The 19810-nt window shown below is 32.9% G+C and overlaps 1 protein-coding gene across 10 annotated transcripts in view; it reads right to left on the bottom strand.

The window, feature by feature from the left end:
- The window catches only part of CNKSR2 (connector enhancer of kinase suppressor of Ras 2), a 265333-nt gene that overhangs the window by 116164 nt on the left and 129359 nt on the right, over positions 1–19810 (bottom strand). For 7 of the 10 annotated variants that reach the window (XM_019666991.1, XM_019667006.1, XM_019667049.1 and 4 more), the window contains exon 9: positions 5342–5488. The exons of the other annotated variants lie outside the window; for them this stretch is intronic. In XM_019666991.1, the coding sequence (XP_019522536.1) occupies positions 5342–5488 (147 nt within the window). The remainder of the gene's footprint in view (positions 1–5341; positions 5489–19810) is intronic. 10 annotated transcript variants of the gene reach the window in all.

The raw sequence follows: 19810 nt of genomic DNA, 5'->3' as shown, positions 1-19810 counted from the left end.
AGACTCAAATGCAACACAATACCCCATTATTCTAGCACAGAACATTCACACAAGTCCTTACTCAGTTCAAACATGTTTTTATTGTAATTCCCAACACAAGTACCAGAATATTGTTTTATGTTAGTAACTCTCTTCTTAGTCATCTAAACAAATGGTCCATATTCTAAATTTTGGAAGGCAAGATATTGCATACAATCTTGTAAGTTTCTCGACCATATAAAAAATGTTAGATCTAATTCGGAAATTTATTGGGCATGCTTTTTCCTGGGTAAGTTTTTCTTAAGTAGTAAATTATTTGAAAATAACTTAAGGGTTATTCAAAATTCTCCCACTCTCAGTTTTTTTTCACAGCTTTTTTTAGAATACAAATTTATAAATATAAAAAGAGTCTTCTTTTATGAGCATGTAATCTTCCTTTTCCTATCAGACTACCAAGAAAGCAAACATTTTTTTGAACCACGGATTTGATCAGGAAACCATATCTGTATAGGTTAAAAAATACAGACATATGTGCATAAAATATGCATACAGTTACCCAATATACAACTACTATGGACTTCAGAGTAACACTACAAAATGGCTTTTTCCACTGAATCATCAAACTTTGCACATTGTATTGAGACTACCACTAGTATATTTATTCTTTTATTCTGTCCAGTCTTACTGGCATAGTTAATATTGCAACATTAAAACTGGACTTCCAATTTTTTCAAATTACAGTAAACATCATTTTTAGGATATTAACTAAAGAGAGAATGGGAAACTAAAGAATAAACTAAAAAATAATTCTTTTAGATTATTTGCATTTTAGATTATTTGTAGTCAGTGTAACATTTTAAAAGTATTTGGCTGAAAAACACAAATGTGATTTAGATCCTGTAATTAATTTGCTTCAACATTGGTTAACAAAAATTTGATGTGACAATTGCTTGCAGCTATTTACTAATTTGAGCATGAAAAACATGTAATTGTTTCTGCCTCCCAGTCAGCACAATTACATTTTTTAGTTAAACTTTATTTTCTTCTCTAGTGCCATACCTAACATTGTTATCTTCCTCTTAAAAACATGCTTTTAAAACAAAACTCTCAGTAACATGAACTGTGCTACTAATGGTGTTTTCAGTCACCCCGACCATAATTTTGATATTAAAATAAATTTTATTATTGCTTATGCTTCTTGATTTTTACAGAATGACTTCAACCATTCATACCTGTATGTATTTAAAACATAACATAATCAATCAGTGTTTTTCAGTTGTTACACCAGTTGACAGACAAAATCAACTGCTATGAGTATTTGCTTTCCATTTCTTTTTCTGGTCGAAGTTAAATATCCTGTAAAAATGGCATCAAGGAAATGCTAAGCAATAAAATTTTAAATGAAAAGCACAAAAGCACACAAGAAACGATCACATCAATATAAGATTAATGGATTAGAATACAGTTTAGGAACATAAGTCTAATGATACAGCTTGATGTTCTTTTATATAAAAATGTGTTTAATAAAACCTCTATCAGTACGTTCAATTCCAGCATTGATTTTAATGATCATTTCCGAGATGCATTCTCACCAAAAAAAAAAAAAAGCTGGGTTCTTAGGTGTTTTTAAACATTGTTGATGCCCAGTTATTTCAATCAACATTCTTGTCAGTGTCCAGCTAATTCTCACATACATCTTTTTTAAGAAAAAAAATGACACCGTCCATTCATGCCCATGACCTACACACACTAATTGAAAACCACAAACATCAAAAAAATATACCTAGAGGTTTACCCATAGTCACCTGGGATGTTTTCATTAAATTACAACAACTTGACCATAAGCAATCACCATGCTTACCCAAATCCAGGGCATTAGAGGAGGAGGCCACTAAGGACACATTTTTAAAAACAGCTCTCAGAAAGCAGGGAATACTTGGTTTGCTTTCTTAGAATAAAAGATTCTGTCTCAGGTAAAACATCTCTACTATTTAGGAATGGTTGCAGATGACAACAGAACTCAATTTCAATTTAAATCTGCTAATAGTATTTGATCAAGGTATATTTCACTTCAATTGCAAAATGTTTGAGAAACCAGGAATTTAACAAGAGCTGCCAATTTCATGAAATGTACTAATGAAATTGCTCTATGAGCATAAAGCTAAATTGTATGCTTTTGTTTATTTGGCTATAATTCCATGATTTTCATAAGAAATTCCAAATCAAAATTCATCATCGCAGTTGATTAATAATAGAAGTCATTATCCTTTAAAATGTTTTTAGAGATAAAACTTCTTTCATTAAGAAACATGTGGTATTCCTTAACAATCTTCTACCTTAGGGTAGATAGGTTATGTTTTATTTGTATAGGTACAAAGAATTTCCTTATTAGTTTAAAAAATAATTATTCCTTATGTTAGAATAAAATTTTTTTTTAAGATTCAGGCATTAGTGTGCACCTCCACACTACACAAACATTGCCATATTTTATCAGAAAATGCTAGTAGGTAAATTAAACTCGGTATAGTATAAGAAAAAGTTGAAATAAACATACTGAATTAAATAAATGCCACAGATTGTTTCTTTTTGTAACCTCTACTTTAAATAATTTTTAGTAGACTACTTGTATACGCTCTGAAAAAATAAATGACCTAATGTCCAATTCTTCAGGTTTGAACACTGGAGATTTACATTTAGGTGAATCAATGGGCATTTTAGCTCCAACGTATTTGTACATATACCATAAGCAAGAATACAATAAGAATGGTGCTTGTGTCTGCACAACGGATTGTTACTACATTAAGCACTTATGTTTTACATCTGAGGTCCTTTCTTAGCCACTAGGAAAAATATAATACGTGGACTTAGGCAAAGTCACAAAAGAATCCAAGAGCACCTGCAAGACCTTCTCTTCCCCCTGGGGGCAGTCTACCTTCAATCTCCGGATCCTGGTACCCTCAGGTTTTGTCCATCTTTGGTTGTATCAAAATCTACATTCTATAAAAATTCTGACTCGAGAGTTTCCATTATGCTTCCAGCATCTTTGTATTTTAGCACAGGCTAAAGCCTTAAGGTCGAGAAAGAACTCTGTGAGAGTACAATTGCAGGTCTTCAAAATAGGTTCCAGGGAGATTTGGTGGTGGTGGTGCTATCCTAAGATCTTGTTTTATCACCACTAGGGAAGATTTAATTAAAAGGAATACTTTTTCTTTTGCTCTGTAAAAAGTCAACCACTGAGGCAATTTTCAAAGAAGTTGAAAGAAGGTTCCCCCCTTCCCCAAAAGTACTGTTTATCTATAAGGCGTTGAGCTTGGACAATATTTTCAGGTAAACTAAATTCAGGTCAAATAATAAATTTACAAAAAATGTTGATATATATATAAGCAGTTATATAAATGCTGATTTTCTTTTATCTGGTTTCAACATTCTGAAAAAGTAAATCTTCAAATATACTCAGAGTAACTGAATAGGCAATGAGAAATAAATATAATTAATGATCTGATAAGGCACATTTCTTGGCATTTGGGAATGGACCTAGAAAGAGTGCTTTAACAATCTATTATAATTACATTATAATTAAGGAACGATGTGAGGTCATTTAAAAAACTGAAGTCTTTATTCTCTAGCTTTGAATACACACACCAAACGCATATGTAGCAAAAAAGAAATGTTGGTCTTTCCATATTTTAGAATTTTTTATAAAACTAATTAATTCATAACTGGATATTGTCATTACCTTAATGCTCCAGTTTGTGCTTGTGGAAAAGAATCTAAAAGGGGACCAAATTATTAATTTATTTTCTAGAGATATTCCTTCAGAGTTCATGGATCAACAAGAAACTAGTGTGGTTTTTTTTGGTGTTCAACATGAAATAGAAGAGGCTAGAGAGAAATTGTTAAATTTAACTACACATATAGAGAGAAGAGAAGAAAACCTAATGGCTGAAAGTGTGGGCCTCTTCTTCAGGGTACCCACCTCTCAGACTTTGAAGAAGGATCTTTAAGGAAGACATGTCAATAGAAAACTACAGAGTGGAACAACAAAGCAACTTATAATGCAGCAAGAAAATAAAATGATGTGATGGGAAAGTCTGATCGGTTAATCTATGATTTAATGAGTTGAACATTGAACTCTGAACTTTAATGACCATTAAAAATATTTAATAAACATATATTGCAAGTCAAATGTATTTGGACATGTTAATACAGTTTTACATATATTCATTTGAAAATTAGAAAGATTTACATTAACAATTTAAAGACCTTAATGTTAGAATATTTTATATGTTTTTATGTTATATAAGTATAATGTAACTTTAAGGCCAATAAATAGTAAAGTTTTAAATAATGAGAAATCATTATAATCTGTAAGGCCATTCACGTGCAATGGAAAATTTAGGATTTTAGGGGAAAAAAATTCTAAGACTGGTATAAGGTACTAATATAGAACTTAATATCAATTTACATAGCAGTGATGACAATGGCATTTTCATATATTGCTTTTCTTTTTAATCTGAACAATGGGCAGTATTCTATTTCAATGGGCACTTTAAATTTTTAAAAATTAGATTTCTAAGAAAGATAATAGTCTCCAATTTTTAAAATGCAGGTTTTATGAAGGACAAAAATTTCTTCTATGGTACATTTAAAGATTATATCCTGACTGAAATGGAAAAAAAATATATTGCTTCCTCGTCTTTCATCAATCAAAAACTTATTTTTATAATTTCCTAGATAACTCTGCTTCTTAATGAATATAATTTATCAACATCTAGAGGAATATTTTAGAGTGATGATTCATGCTGAAGAAAAATGTAAAAATTCTAATGCAACAATTTCCCTATTTTTGCCACCCTAGGGGGTGGAAAAGAGGAAAATGATCAGTCAGGAGGAATATAGTAGGCACATTTTAATTACTGTCTAAAACTTCCATTACCCACTGTTCATAAATATTACTATCTTATGACCTGATTGAAAATAATTCTATAAACTATCATCTAGTTTCTTCAAGAAGTGTATGTGGGTTAAACTTTTGAAGATTATGTCAAAAATGAAACCTTTCATTTTCATTTCTATCCATATTTTGGCTTGAAATAACTTGTGGGTTGTTTTTGGAATTATGCTTTTAAATGTTTACAAATTAAGGCAGAGTTCTTTATCATTTGGGTTTTATAGAAACTTTCATATTTTATCACAATTAAGCCTATTAGGATAAGCTGTGAAGAGATCATTTCACAAACAAATTTTCAAAAGCATACAAGATTAATCCATATGCTGCTGAGATGAGGCACAATAAAGAAGCATTATTGAGATAATCTATGGCTAAAATGATGGTGTATGACTTATGATTAAGCTTCATTACCTGCAGAGCAAGGGGCTTCCATCTCATATTTTTCAGTAAAGCTGGTGCTGAGGTAAGCATGCTCTGAGGTCGCTTTTTCAAAGTTAAGATAACACCACTCGGGTCCTCTCGTAGTGCATTCACCAAATTTTTCAACTGCCACCCCACCTGGTAACCAGCAAAATCATTACAATAAAATTGAGGTACAGTATTCAAAGATTTAATGTTCTCCCCCTTTAATAAGATTAGTAAAAAAATGAAAATCACATAATTGGTGTCCCAGCCTATCAATTTTCAGGAGATACATACTCAAGAAAGAAATTTTATCTTTGAGTTGATTAACCATGTTATTGCATTAGAGTCCATATCATTATGAGATAATCTAGTGGACATTTACCAGCTCAAAGCAGAGACTAAAACAGTATCCTACCAACGGAGTAATTTAGAATTTAAAGAAATTATGTCATCATTAATACTGTGCAAGGTCTATATCCAAACTCTGTTCACAAATACAATTGAAAAATCTGCATGGCTGAAAACAAGGATTTGGCTATGTCCTGAGCTTACACACTACACCACATGCTTTCTCATCACCATCTTTTAGAGATATGTGGTACAAGTGTCTCTAAATTAGACTGACATTATACTACTAATAGCTGATACTGACACACCAAGGCAGCATTTTGATGCATGGAAGATAGCATCAATAAAGTAAACCTTTTACCACGCTATATAAGATAGAATAAAAAATGACAATACTACTCCAATGCAGCAGCTATTGAAAATGTGTTCCAAATGACCCTATAATCTTAAAATACATTTGCTATATTTAATGAAGCCATTCTATTTGAATATCACCTCAAACATAAGGTATAATTAACCCGAAGAACTTGATAAATGTCCTAAAACCTGGCTCAACTGTTATCCATGTTAAATTACTTCACTCATTATCCTTTTTAAATTTTGAACATAGAATAATTTTTGTTAGTTTGCTTTTTAAGATGGACTAGCTACACAGTTATCAGGTGACTGAAATCCTAGAACTATGCTTTCAAGTAACACATTCAAAACACCTATTATTTCAAGGTTTAAAAAAATACATTTCACATTTAAAAGAAGTAATCTTTTTTCCCAGCTATAATGGATTTGACTTTTCCAGGATGTGTTCTATAATTTATCCTGGATTGCAAGAAGCATTTAGCAAATGGTCTTTACAGGGATCTAGTTTCTCCCTAGGCATCCAGCTGAAAGAGAATGGGTGCCTTTGTCTGTTATTCATCATGTTTTTGCCTGGAAGATAACGCTCAAGCTGGAAATAATGAGCACTTCCACCAAAAGAAGCACAGATTCCCCAAAGACTATGATGAAGAGGTACTCTGGACCGCAGCCACTGGAGAATAGTGGGAGACTTTGGTTTATATAATGAATGAGCACTTCATTTAAATTATAACCTCTACTTATAGCTGAATTGAGTGATGGTGAAGAGGAAGAGGACAAAAAAGAAGTGAGATGTTATAATGCTTAAAACCTTAGAGATCTTCGATAAGAATCAAAATGATCATTAGGATACTTGCCTAATATGAATAAGGAACTGCCAGTTCTTTCACCTTCCCCCCGGTTTTAATTTTTTCAGTTACAGTTGACATTCAATATTATTTTATATTAATTTCAGGTGTACAGCATAGTGGTTAGACATTTATATAATCTAAGAAGTGATCCCCCTGATAAGTTTAGTACCCCCTTGCACTAGAGAAGCTGTCAGTTTTTAAAGTCACATTAATGCAGATCAACTATAATAATAGACCTGGTGAAATGTCTCCTCTTATTTATAAGTGGGAATTATTATGTGCCCAAGGTATATTACATTGATTCTGATTCCTCTCATAGTTAAGTAGTGTCCCTACAGCCATTTCTGTAAGCCAAGAGTCAAAGAAAAGTGAGTTCAATTTTGTGTTCATTTTGCTTGCCAAAAAAAATATGTGAGCAAATTTTGAGTTCCAGATTTGGAGGGAGAAAACATATTGTTTATACAAAGAGTTTATGAGCAACTTATTAGTGATAACCACATTTTTATCATTTATTTATTAAAATAATTGCTAACTATACTAAAGCAGTCAATAAGAAAGCCATTACCTTTCAGCATATCTATTCTCCACAGTTAATCACACATTGATTTCTATCCACCAATTTCTTTCATTTTATTCTATGATATGATCATCTTGACTACTTAAGAAATTTTAAGACTAGATGGTGTTTTCCTGTGTAATGTTCAGTACAATTTGTTTCAGCCCACTCTTTAACACTTTTCTATTCTTTTTGAATATGCAATTCCACAAAATAGAATTATTTTTCCATGAGACAATGGAATTGTTTTTTCATGAGAAAGTGATAATTTGGTTAGATTTTAATTTTATAGCTGAAAGCTATTTAATGGCAGAAAAACATACAATTTTACTACTTTTTAATCAGCCTTCCCACTCTTATATACCATTAGTAATATTTTAAACAAAGTAAACAAATATACATCAAAGTCCATATAAAGTATGTATCTTTGGCTCCCAAATTCTACTTCCACTGCTGTAAGGAAATGATAAAAACACAAAGACAACTGTGCAACATGTGTGTTGGAGTACTATCTAAACCAATAATTGTACATTACATAAATGTCCAAACCATTAGTAAGGGATATAAAAATTGTTGTAGCAAATGTAATTCAAATCTACTTTTGTAAAAAAGTTTTAGGGTTGTGGGGCCGGCTGAGTGGCTCAGTTGGTTAACAGCTTGCTCAAGAGTGCAAGCTCTGAGCAATCGGGTCACTGGTTCGATTCCCAGCTCGAGCTGAGCTGCCAACAGGTGGCAGGATGGCTCAGCTAAATTAAAAAAAAAAAGTTTTATATATAGAAAGCCATACAATACCATTAACAGTGGTTACATTAAAGAGGGGTAAAGACTACACTATATATTTTTGTTTTATAATTTTATTTGTGAATTTTGGGCAATAAACACAAATTATTTTTATAAACCACAAAAATCAACAAAATAAGTGGACCTAGTCCATGGAAAGTAATATTCCAATTATAAAATCATGAATTTTATGAATTATCTATTTAGAACTGTATGTTATGGATGGACAATTCCCATAAAATGTATAGAAGCAGAAATACAATACTATTTAAAACAGTAAAAGGTAGTGATGGAGAAATCATATGTGCTCTGTGCATTATACCTCTAGATGATTAGCAAAAGAAAAGCAAATTTATTATTCAGTTGTGCTAAGTCAAGAGCTACATTATCTGTTGATTTTTTTTCAATGAATGATTTCAGTACTTATGTTTAAGTCAGGTTCATACAGAAAATAGTGAATGAGCATAAAGCTGGCTGAGTACTTCACAGACTATGTGTAACATTTTTCTCAATAACATCAGGAGGTTTAAGCTCAATCAGTCCCATCCCAGTGCTTGTATACACTTCAACGGCAACCAGACCTAATGCCTCTTACTCAAATAGTCTTTTCTTTCCTTAGTCCTTTCTCAGACTCTCTAATTTGGCTCATTTATTCATGACTTTCTATCTCCTCTACTATATATAATTGGTTACCAGAGGTTAAGCGGGGGAGAGGGGTGGTAGATGAAGGTAAAGGGGGTCAAATATATGGTGATGGAAGGAGAACTGACTCTGGGTGGTGAACACAAAGTGTGATATATAGGTGATGTATAACAGAATTGTACACCTGAAACATATGTAACTTTACTAACAAATGTCACCCCAATACACTTAATTTAAAAAAAACACAATTGTCTCCATTTACTGGATTGTACCATGTTCAAGGGTAAATGTGACATGGTTCTAGAACTCCAGAAAAAGTGATTCACAGCTCTGGTTCTGTGATATCCTAACATATCTTCAGCCATATAATGAAGTGTAGTGAATTCGTGAAATTAATGTACTTCTCTTTAACTGCTATGGAGATACTTATGGCTGACAGATTATAGGGAAACATGAGTAGATGGTATGATAAAGTGAGGGAAGTATGTGTGTTACAACTTTAGGAAATTTGAGAGCCCCTGTGTTAGGAGCTAAGTGTAATGGTATACACATGTCAAAATAGGTAAAATATAGCAATGCATGTTAATCATTTTTTCAAGATTAGGTTTCCATTATCTCATTTAAGTTTCTGCCTATAGCTTTAAAATATTAGGTGTGATTGACCTGAATTAGAAACCATGCAAAGATATAACAGTAGTATGAAAAATGATTGTAAAATATTCTTTACATTGGCTGTAATGAAAGTCTTTCTACACTAAGAGATAGAGGAAGCTTTGAAAAAAGGAAGAAGGGATCCCAGTAGACACTAATATAGGATTATAATCCACTAATATGGGAAGGAATTAAATAAGGTAAAAATTTTAAGAAATAATGGTTATGGATATATATGAAGAAAAACATTTTAATAATCAAAGACATCCAAAAAGGAATCGGCGGACTAGTGAAATAGTGACCTCAACACCAAAAAGATGTTTCAATATTCTTGCAGACCAAATGATTAGATTTACAAAGTCACAATACATTCCATCTCTAAAACACAGAATAGGCAGGAAAATGCAAATAGATGATATGCCAACAGATTAGCTGGAGTAAAGGAATATGGTCCTGGTACATCTCTGATTACTTGTCCTCCATTTTTTCTTCCTCCTCACAACCAAGAAATGCAGGCATTTCGTCTATGTCAAGTATTAAACCCCTTTCCAATACTGCATGTGGTCTTCTTACAATAATCTTTTCTCTTCCCAGAGCTTCTACTAACAACTTCCTGCACATGACTCTCAAATATTTCTAACCATTCCTGCTTCCTATCAAGAACTTTAGTGACATATTTCCAATAGTTCAGTTCATCCATACTAACAGCTACTGAATAATCAAGTACCAATAATTCACTATGCCAGATTCTTCATTTCTGTTATACTCCTTTCATTTATATGTATTTTCATTCTTATGACAGCCCCAAGAGGTAAACTATTAAACCTATTTTACATGTGTAGAAACTGAAGTAAAAAGAGATTGTTTTCTTGCTCAAGATATAGTAAGTGGTAATGCCAAAATTCACATTCAAGTCTCTGATTATAAAGCACAAGGCACTATGAGAGCAAGCATCCTCCCCTAAACATCCCGTTGGTAGTTCAAATGAATGTAACTCTTTAAAAATCAAACTCATTATCATTGTCATTCAATAACAACAAAAAGTTCCCCATTATCCTCTCAAGCTTGGAGTATGGACTCACCTATGATCATTCCCCCCTTCTTAATCCACGTGTCCTAAAAACTAGATCCTAGCAAATAAAACCTCTTCTCACTGCCTTAGTTCTGCCTTGGGTACCTGATTGCTAGACTTATAACAGAGTCCTAACTGGTCTTTCTGCTTTTAGCCTTGTGCATCTCCAAAATAGTGCTACAGTGTAAGTGTTCTTCCCTTCAAAACCTTTGAAAAGTTCTCCAAAGGCCCAGCTAAAGAATCAATTCCTTAAATATGTCCTTTGTCAATATGGCCATCGCTGTCTATTGCTTCTCTTTAATGTGGTTCTCAAACCTTAGCATATGTTAGAATCATCTGAAAGGCTTAAGAGACAGATTGCTGTTTTAAACTTCAGAGTTTTTGATCCAGTAGCTCTGAGGTGGGGCTCTATAATTTGCATTTTTTTACAAGTTCCTAAGTGATGCTGATGCTTCTGGTGTGGGAACCAAACTTTGAGAATCACTGTACTAGATGATGAGCTTTTTGAAGGCAGTGTCTCGTATATTATCTAGTATCTTTTAGGTGTTTAGTATGTTTTTAAGATTAGATATTATAATTTATAAAATCAGTAACTATTGTGTGCCTTCCATGTAGTGTGGATACAATGATGCATGCAGCACAGTCTGTGCCTCATCATTGAGCAGGGGAGCCATGAGCTGGTAAATACGAAAACATTCACAATAAAGAGAAGTACCTCAATAGGGTGAATACTGGGTGCAATGGGAGCCCCGGACAGTGGCATCTGAATGATGCTCGAGGGTTCAGGGAAGGTTTCCTATTAGTCTAAGATGAATTTCTTAGCAGCTGGACAGCTAAAGGGGATGTGGAGGATGAGGCAATGAAGAAATCCATGAGACAAAGTATCAATAGCTTGAGCAATTTTCAGTAGTTCAGTATGGGTGGAAGAGTTGCTAGAGTAAGTGTATGTTCTCCTCAAATTCTGTGCTTTTCTCCTTGGCCATGTCTTTGCAAAAGCACTCTTCCTTCTAAGTGCAATTTTCTTTCACCTATAAAATCTTACTTATCCATAATGGCTCATATTAAATGCAATATCCACCATAAAACCTCTTACAGCTAGAACCATATTTTCCTCATGTGAATCTCATAGCACACTGCTTGTGTCTCTCTAGTGGCATTTTTTTTTCACACACTGCCTCTTATTAAAGTTGTATATTTTTCTTCACCCCCTGCCCCCAACTCCTTTCCACCTAATCTCACAAAACTGGATTTTGAGGATTCTTTTTATATATATTTTTTGAGAATTAAAATCTTAGTCTCATTTGTCTAGATAAACCTGCAATCAATAAGGTGCCTTAAAAATGGTAGACACATTATTTGTTAATAACTTGACTACAGAGATGATATGGTGACATGAGAATGTAAACGTTTCAGAGACAGGAAAGAGCCTTGAAACCCCAAAGGGATATTAGTTTTGTATGTAAAACCAAGATGTAGTATGAAATTTTTCTCTAAATGTAATATACTTGATACTGAAGCTCTAAGATATTATTTACTCCAAATTACCAAATAAACTTTCTTATAAATGAACATTTGAAAAAAATGGTATTTATATCTTGAATACTCCAGACCTAAAGTCATAGGGATGTGATTATGACAATATAACAGTGGAGATAGTAAGTATTTGTCATAGAAAGATTCTGCTTTATCATACACATTATATAAACATGGTTAAGGTTTTTATCCCAAAACAATATTTTGTAGTGGTTGTAAATAATCCAAGTTTCTCTTTCTCAATATTTTAATAGAATATTTCATTCACATGAAGTTCATGGGCTGGAATGAACCCTTTAAAGACCACCATAGGCAACCATATGCATCTTAAACAAGTTATATTTATTAGTAGCTATCATGTTTTTCACATATGCTGAAGTGATATTATCTTTCTTATTGTCCAAGGTAGCAAAAGTCAGTGTCTCTAAGCAGTGGTAAGTCATATCACTTATTAGTTTATATGTAATCCCCAACTTGTACATTGAAATGTATTTTATATACAACACAACAGGGTTAAAATTTCCCAAGAAAGTCTTTAAGGTATCCAAGTGTTAAAGGCCAGAGGGGTTCAGCTTTCTTGTGGATGAGGCTTGTAATTGTTTTGATCAGGATAAGGCAGACACCAGAGGTTCCTAGGTGAGGGGCAACCTGAGTGGGCAGATCCTTGCACAATGGTTTGTCTGGATTAGGTGCACAAGAGGCTCTGGGGTTGGTGCTGAAGAGATGAGAGACATCCTTTCCTCTTGGTACACAGAAGGAAGAAGTTGTCTCTGACCCCTTTACTACTTGCCCTAGCCTAGCCCATCAGATTTACCAACAACAGCTGGTGAATTATTTGACCCACATATGAAAAGACTCTCTACTCTATGACCCAAGTAGCCCAAGTTACAAATAAGCAAAAAGGTAATAATATAAGACTATCAACCCAGACCTTCCTTACCTTTGTTACCTCTGTATTTGGAGTTACAAGAAATCACCTCTATATCTAAAGGCAGGAAGATAGGACATTTCTTAAAATATTTCCAAAGTTATTATCCTTTACAAGACAAAATAACAGCAGTTCATTAACATCTACACATGCTCCTGTGCATTCACACGCTCTTACTCATAGGTATAAACGATATCTCTTCACAAGGAAATTTCAGAGACTTGAGGTATGCCTATATGAACGGCAGATGATATGAGTCATGCTATACCCAAATGCCCGTCTGCTCTTTATAAAAGCACTGAAGAGGCTGAATTCAATATAGGACTCATCACACTGCGACTAATGACACTGTCTCTGCCAAATTTTTTGGTGCTGAGATATTTTTTGCTCTTCAGTTCTTCTGTATTACTAAAAAGTTATTGAAGTGTCTAATAAAGTCAACATTTTATGCCAATGACTGCCTCTTTCTTTAGCAAAACAAGACACGTGGAAGAAATGTCATAGTTATAAACATTTCAGAAGTAATGAATTTTAGTATACATCTTTCAAAAATTCCAGAACTACTAAACCTTGAGTACCAATCTACAAACTTCACATTCACCTAAATTATTTCTACAAAATATTAATGAGAAATTCTTATAATATTAACCTATAGTTTATTTAGCGATATCCTAATTTTGCTCTTTCACATCATTCATTTACTGAATAGAGAATTACCCATGGTTCAATATAAAGGAATACAAGTTGAAAGCTATGCATTTGGTTAAGTAAATATATGCAAAAAATTATTTAAAATTCCAGCATAAAGTAATTTAAACAGGTCATTCAGAAAGGTCCCAAAGTGTATCTATTTTAAATAAAACCTTAGTATCGATATTTTTATGAATGTGATTAGAAGAGACTGTCTTCTAAAAGGAACAACATTTGAAAAAAAGAAATACGAAAATTAAGTTTTATTTTCATTAAGAAAATAATTCTATAATTTTACATCTTTATTCATTGAGCCACTCTTCGTCTCACATCGTCCTTAACTTTAAAAGGCACTGACTCAGTGAAATAAGACTACATCAAAGCATTTTTAAAGGCATTTGTTTTTTATGTAGCTTAATTTTACAGTAAAACCTGGACCATGTTGAGCTATTCACAATTTGAACTTACATGCTTTAGTAATTAATATTTTCATGTGAATTTCACAGATAGTCATGTATAGGATGTATGTATGGATTATATTTAAAGAGAAAGCACAGAGAACATTATTTCTCACTGCTAAAGATGGATAGGGAGTCCAAGAGAGAAAGCGAACTTGAGCACTACAAAAAACTAGTACTTTTTTTCACCTATTGCACACCACCTTCCCGGAGTCTCTTCTCCATAACCAAGAAGTTCTGAGGGCTAAATCAGAATTTCTTTATTAACTCATGAGGAAGCTCATGAAAAGAAGAAAATAGTAATCATATTTTTTTCCTTTAAGTTTTATGAATCACCCACATAGTTTTCACCGAAGGTGATATATTTTCACATCCTGTTAGATTATCTCCTGTTACCTATCACTTATAGAAACCGCAGCCTTTGTATCACTGATGTCTCTGCTTCTGTGTCAAGCTGATTAAAAAACTATGGGCATAGTTTAGCATCTTCAACACACAGCTCCTTTCTCTTTTTCCATCTCAATATAGTAATGTTGCAGTCTCTGAAGGCCAAAGGTTTATTTGGGGGGCTTCATGGTTTACATTTGTATATGCTATAGAAAATTAAATTGAAGCTAATTCTATCATTATTTCATGATTATTCATGGTGTCCATTAACTTCTCCAAAACACGAAACTGAGTGAGTCTTAAGCCTGTGCTAGGGGGACATGGAGAAGGAAGACAATCATATCAGAATGACAGGCTGTGGGAACGAATCTTTGATCACACCACAGAACCTCACTCACCCCAAAAATCAGTAACATATTTTAAAAGAACCACAAAAATACAGGTTTGTGTCTGCATATTTTTGGAAATTATTATATTTCTGCCATTCCTTCCAATATTTCACTTCTGTTCTTGCAAAGATACTGGAAATGTGTATTTTAAAAAATAAAGAGTCCTATTCACAAAAGCTAAGGCATGAAACAAAGCATTGTTGTCTAAAAATCTATAGTTCCTATTAATAAGAATTCTGAGAAAGAATAAAGAAAACATCCATACTAACAAAATAAATCATGCCTAAATTTAATTTAGAAATCCAAATGAAAAAAATAATTAAAAAGTAACCAAAATCTTAGTATTAAAAAAGTTACATGCTTAAAAATTTACAATTTTTTTTTGCTATGAGTGATTTTTATAATGTCATTTACTGGTAGACATTTAACAAAGATACGCTTATTTGAAAATACTAGCAAATGCTGCAATAGAAGTCTATATTTATCAAAACAAAACCAACACATGTGCAGATATGCATATATAGCTAAATAAATGCATTCTAAGTCTTTATTAATAAAAAAACTTAGTTTAAGAACTTCCACAATGTCTGTAAATACTTTCACTATAGAAGTTATCTTTAGAAATCATTTTATCAGAAATCCAACAACTCAAGACAAAAAAGGTAACCCAATGTCCATTCTAAGTGGGGCCATAATGAACTCTCTCTGCCACTTGTCCCAATTTTTAAAAATCCTCTATTATGCAGTATTAGGATAATAAGATGAGAGGAAACGTAAAAGTAATCAATGACATTACCTAAAATTTCGGCCACCATGCTGATCAGAATGTTAATTTAGTGGTTGAAACCTGTATTTGAATCCTAGGGCTAAATAACATAAAAACAATTTAAGATTATTAAGAATTTAAGATTTCTCTTGAATTTCCTATTTTCTGGTGCTCTAACATGTTTCCCTTTGGTGCAATATTTTTTTATCTCCATCAGGCAGTTAAATGTTATCACTAATCCCCCCCACACTACAGACAGAAAGTGGATTACGCCAATAGTGAATGGCTGACTGCCTTTTTGGTAGAGGGTAGGAAAAGGGCTGCAGTTATTGATCCTGACTTACAAATGAGTTGCATACTTAATAAGCCAGAGTAGGTAAGATCAACAGCCAACAGATACATTTTAAACAAAATAATCATTTATAAGGAAAGCTTTTTAGATTTCATGTAAAATGACTAGATCATATTAATTGCATGTTAACATTGAAAGATGTATTCTAATCATAAAAATAAATTAGAGTAACCATTTTTAAAAACAATTGCTCTCTTCCTGGTGAAGGCAGCAAGAACTTCATAAATAAGAAACAAACAAATCAGGATGCAGATATCTGTAGAGAAAATAAATTGGTTAATAGTAAGTTACCATTATTAAGGCACTATACAATTTAATCTCCTTTATATGAAGTCTTAAGATAATAAATTTTAACTTGACAACAGAAAAATGATAAAATATTATATCAGACAATAACATAATGAATTGATTTCTCTAGGCAAAAAAATATATATAGTTTATATCAATATGTGGCACTTCAAAACCAGTTTCCACACATTCTCATCAAATCTACAATGTTCAATGTAAAAGAAAAAAAAATCTATGATTTCATAAACTACCTACTATATAAGGTAGAATCTGAGATGAAATATTACTATGAATAAAAAATCTATGATATGTTGTTTCCTTTAATTTTTGCTGTCTCTTCATGATTTTTTTCCCTTCCAAAAGAGAACAATTCACTTGCTCTGCTTTAGAATACCAATTTCTTAGAATCCTAGCAGAGTTATGTTAGGGATTATAACCACTTATTAAGCAATATGTTAAACATCATGCTAATATAGTTAATCTCTGTACTCCAGCAACATTTTGTGTTTACAGGAATAAGATGCGAGGTGCACCAGAAATACTGCCATTTGAGGTCTCAGTTTTCAATATTTGGGGTACAAAGAATTATAAAATAAATACTTTCTCTTTTCAGAAAGGAGAACAGCAGAAAATAGTCAAGAATAAAAAAGAACTGAAGAGAAACAGTCAAGAGAGAAGAGATGAAGATGGTAAAAGGAAAGAGAAGAAAACGGAATTAGAAGAAAATTTAAAAAAATAAAGACACCAATTTAGTAAATTAAAAAAAGAGAAAGCACATCTGGTGTTAGCCAGTATCATGGTATTGATTCCACTCAATCGGCCACTTCTTCCTGCTGAAGTCCAGGAGCAGGGAGGAAAGGTGAGAAGGAGGGAAGGGGAAAGCTGGGCTTGAATGGGTCACCACACTCTCCGTCCATTCTGATTGTGTTGGCTTCCCCTTTAAACAATACTCTACTGTTATTCTTGGGTTGGAGGAACGAGAGGGTGAGGACAGAGTCAAAACTGAAAGACCAGAAGTGAGAATAAGAGATATAAGGGAGACACATTTGAGAAGCATATAAATAAGTTAGAATGACCTTTCCAGATGACTTAGTAGTCCTTTAATTTGGTCTTGGTCCTCACCCCCTCTGCCATCACCTGTAAGTCGAGTCCAACAATATTTACCATTTTGTGGGGGTAACAAAACTCACTAGCTTATAGTACTCATCTTCCATCTCTCATTAATCAATGCCCAACATCCTGACTATTTGCTTCAGTTTATCCTCTTGACTATCCCAACCTGGTTATTTCCCATCCCAGTAGCCTTTATAGCCACATCTATTAAAACATTTCTTGACAGAATGTAGTCACCAGATTCCAGAGGACCTTACAAAACAATAGTGAATATGTTTTAATATTTACACAAAATAAAAGGAAAATTTTCCAAATGCTGGATTCAACCATCACATATCCCACACTTTCTCAACTGATATTCCTAAGAAGAAAATATCTGTTTTTAGTATGGATAGAATCTTTAGAACACTTACACACCTAAAACAGTATTAACATCAAATTTAACAAATTCATTAGGTATATGCCCAAATAGATAACTATAAATAGTCTCATCAGCTAAAAAAACATGTTAAAAATGCATCATGAGGGCAGAGTTGCTGATTCGAACTATGCCGAGGTATCTCCCAGAGAGAGGGATGTAGTGGCAGATGAAGTGGAAAAAATCTCGGGAGATTCCAGCAGCCTTTGAGGAGTTGGATCTTCACTGGCAGGGAAGACATGCAATAGGACTCAGTCTGCTTTGCTTGGATGTTCATGATTTTTTTCTTCTTTCTACCTGGCAGCCACAGTTTCTCAGCCACAGAAGTATGTTCATTTGAAAAGCTTAAAAGCCACTTATAATAAAAAATATAGCAACATGAAAAAGGACATAAAACTTCCAGTTTCATTTCAAATAAGAAAATATACCCTTTAAAAAAAAGAACAAACTCGAAACACACACATCTAATTGAAAATCTTGAAGATATATCATACTAGCAATGTCAAAAAATAGTATTTGAATTCATGTGATTCATTCAACTTTCTCAGACTCTTAGAGAAAAAATTCAAATTGCTTTTTTATGTATTTAAAAGTAAGAATACTTATAAGATTTTATACTGTACATTACTATCTGTAGCAGTAGGAAATTTTAGAATTACAGAAAAAAACTAACTGGGCTAATGACATTAAAAATAGAAGACTGAACATTACTCTTTTCATTATTGAGTCTACATTGTTATAGAACAATATAGACAATATCTCACTATTCTGGTCAATTGATTACTGGATTAAAATATTAAATATGTACTTCAAACATATTAACCATACATTAATCTAATTATTATATCATAACCTACCTCTAATGTCCCTGGAAACGAATATAGGGATAATTGCAGATCACAAATAATGTATACTTGTTTCAACTAATTTACCTGCCTACCAAAACTTTCACAGTAAGAAAACCCAGAAAATTTCCATTTCACCACCTCTGTATATTGTCTAGTAAGAAATGAAAAGCACTGTACAGGCCACAATGCAGGCTATAGCAAGAAAATGCAGGCTAGGGCAAGAGTAGGCTGCATTTTATGAAATTCACCATTCTTGCATAAATATGCCTCTCACTTGAACACAAAGAAGATGTGGTAATTGATCACATTATTAAGGAAGGCTACTTTCAGGGAATTCAACATGTTTTCCAGTCAGAGAATATCTCTACTATCATTCAAAATCAATTTGTAGGTTTTAGTAGCAGTCTGCCAAGAAACTGGATTACAATTAGCCCAACTGTTGTACAACAGCAGGTAAACAATGGAGAAAGAGGGATTGAAAGTTAATTTTTATTGAGCTCCTAATGTATGCCTGGTATTGTGATAGGTGTTTTACATATCCATCCGAAGGAAAGAAGTGAGGAAGTGGTAGTAAAGTTAAATTTTAACCCCATTTCTAATTTTAGTTCAGCTGAGTCACTACACCAGTTATGTAAATTCTCACTTTCTTTCCTCTTCTCTTACCCTTGGCTCCACTTAATCTCTCACTGAATCCTGAGATTTACTTACACGATTGTTAGAATTCTTTCCCTTTTGTTTGATAATTTTATAATTTGAGTTTTGAAAGGGAATGTAATAAAACTGATGTAAGTGCATGTGCCTCAGAGTCACAGAGCTTTGAGTTGTGGGTGAATTAAATTATGATTCTAAGTCTCAATTTCCACATATACCTTCTTTGTAGGATTGTTATAAGGAGTAAATGACATAAAATAAGTAAAGTGCTTAACATGATACTTGGCACTGCAAGAACTGAGCAAGTGTTGGCTATGGTTATTATTATTATAAAAAGCTAAACTGATGCTTAAATAGTTACCATAACTTAAAGCTGTAAGTCAATTTCAGAGCAAAAACT

This window comes from Hipposideros armiger, unplaced genomic scaffold, assembly GCF_001890085.2.
Source record: "Hipposideros armiger isolate ML-2016 unplaced genomic scaffold, ASM189008v1 scaffold_13, whole genome shotgun sequence".
NCBI classification, from domain to species: Eukaryota; Metazoa; Chordata; class Mammalia; order Chiroptera; family Hipposideridae; genus Hipposideros; species Hipposideros armiger.
The sequence above is the reverse complement of the archived record's forward strand: the minus strand, read 5'-3'. Positions and strand labels throughout refer to the sequence as shown.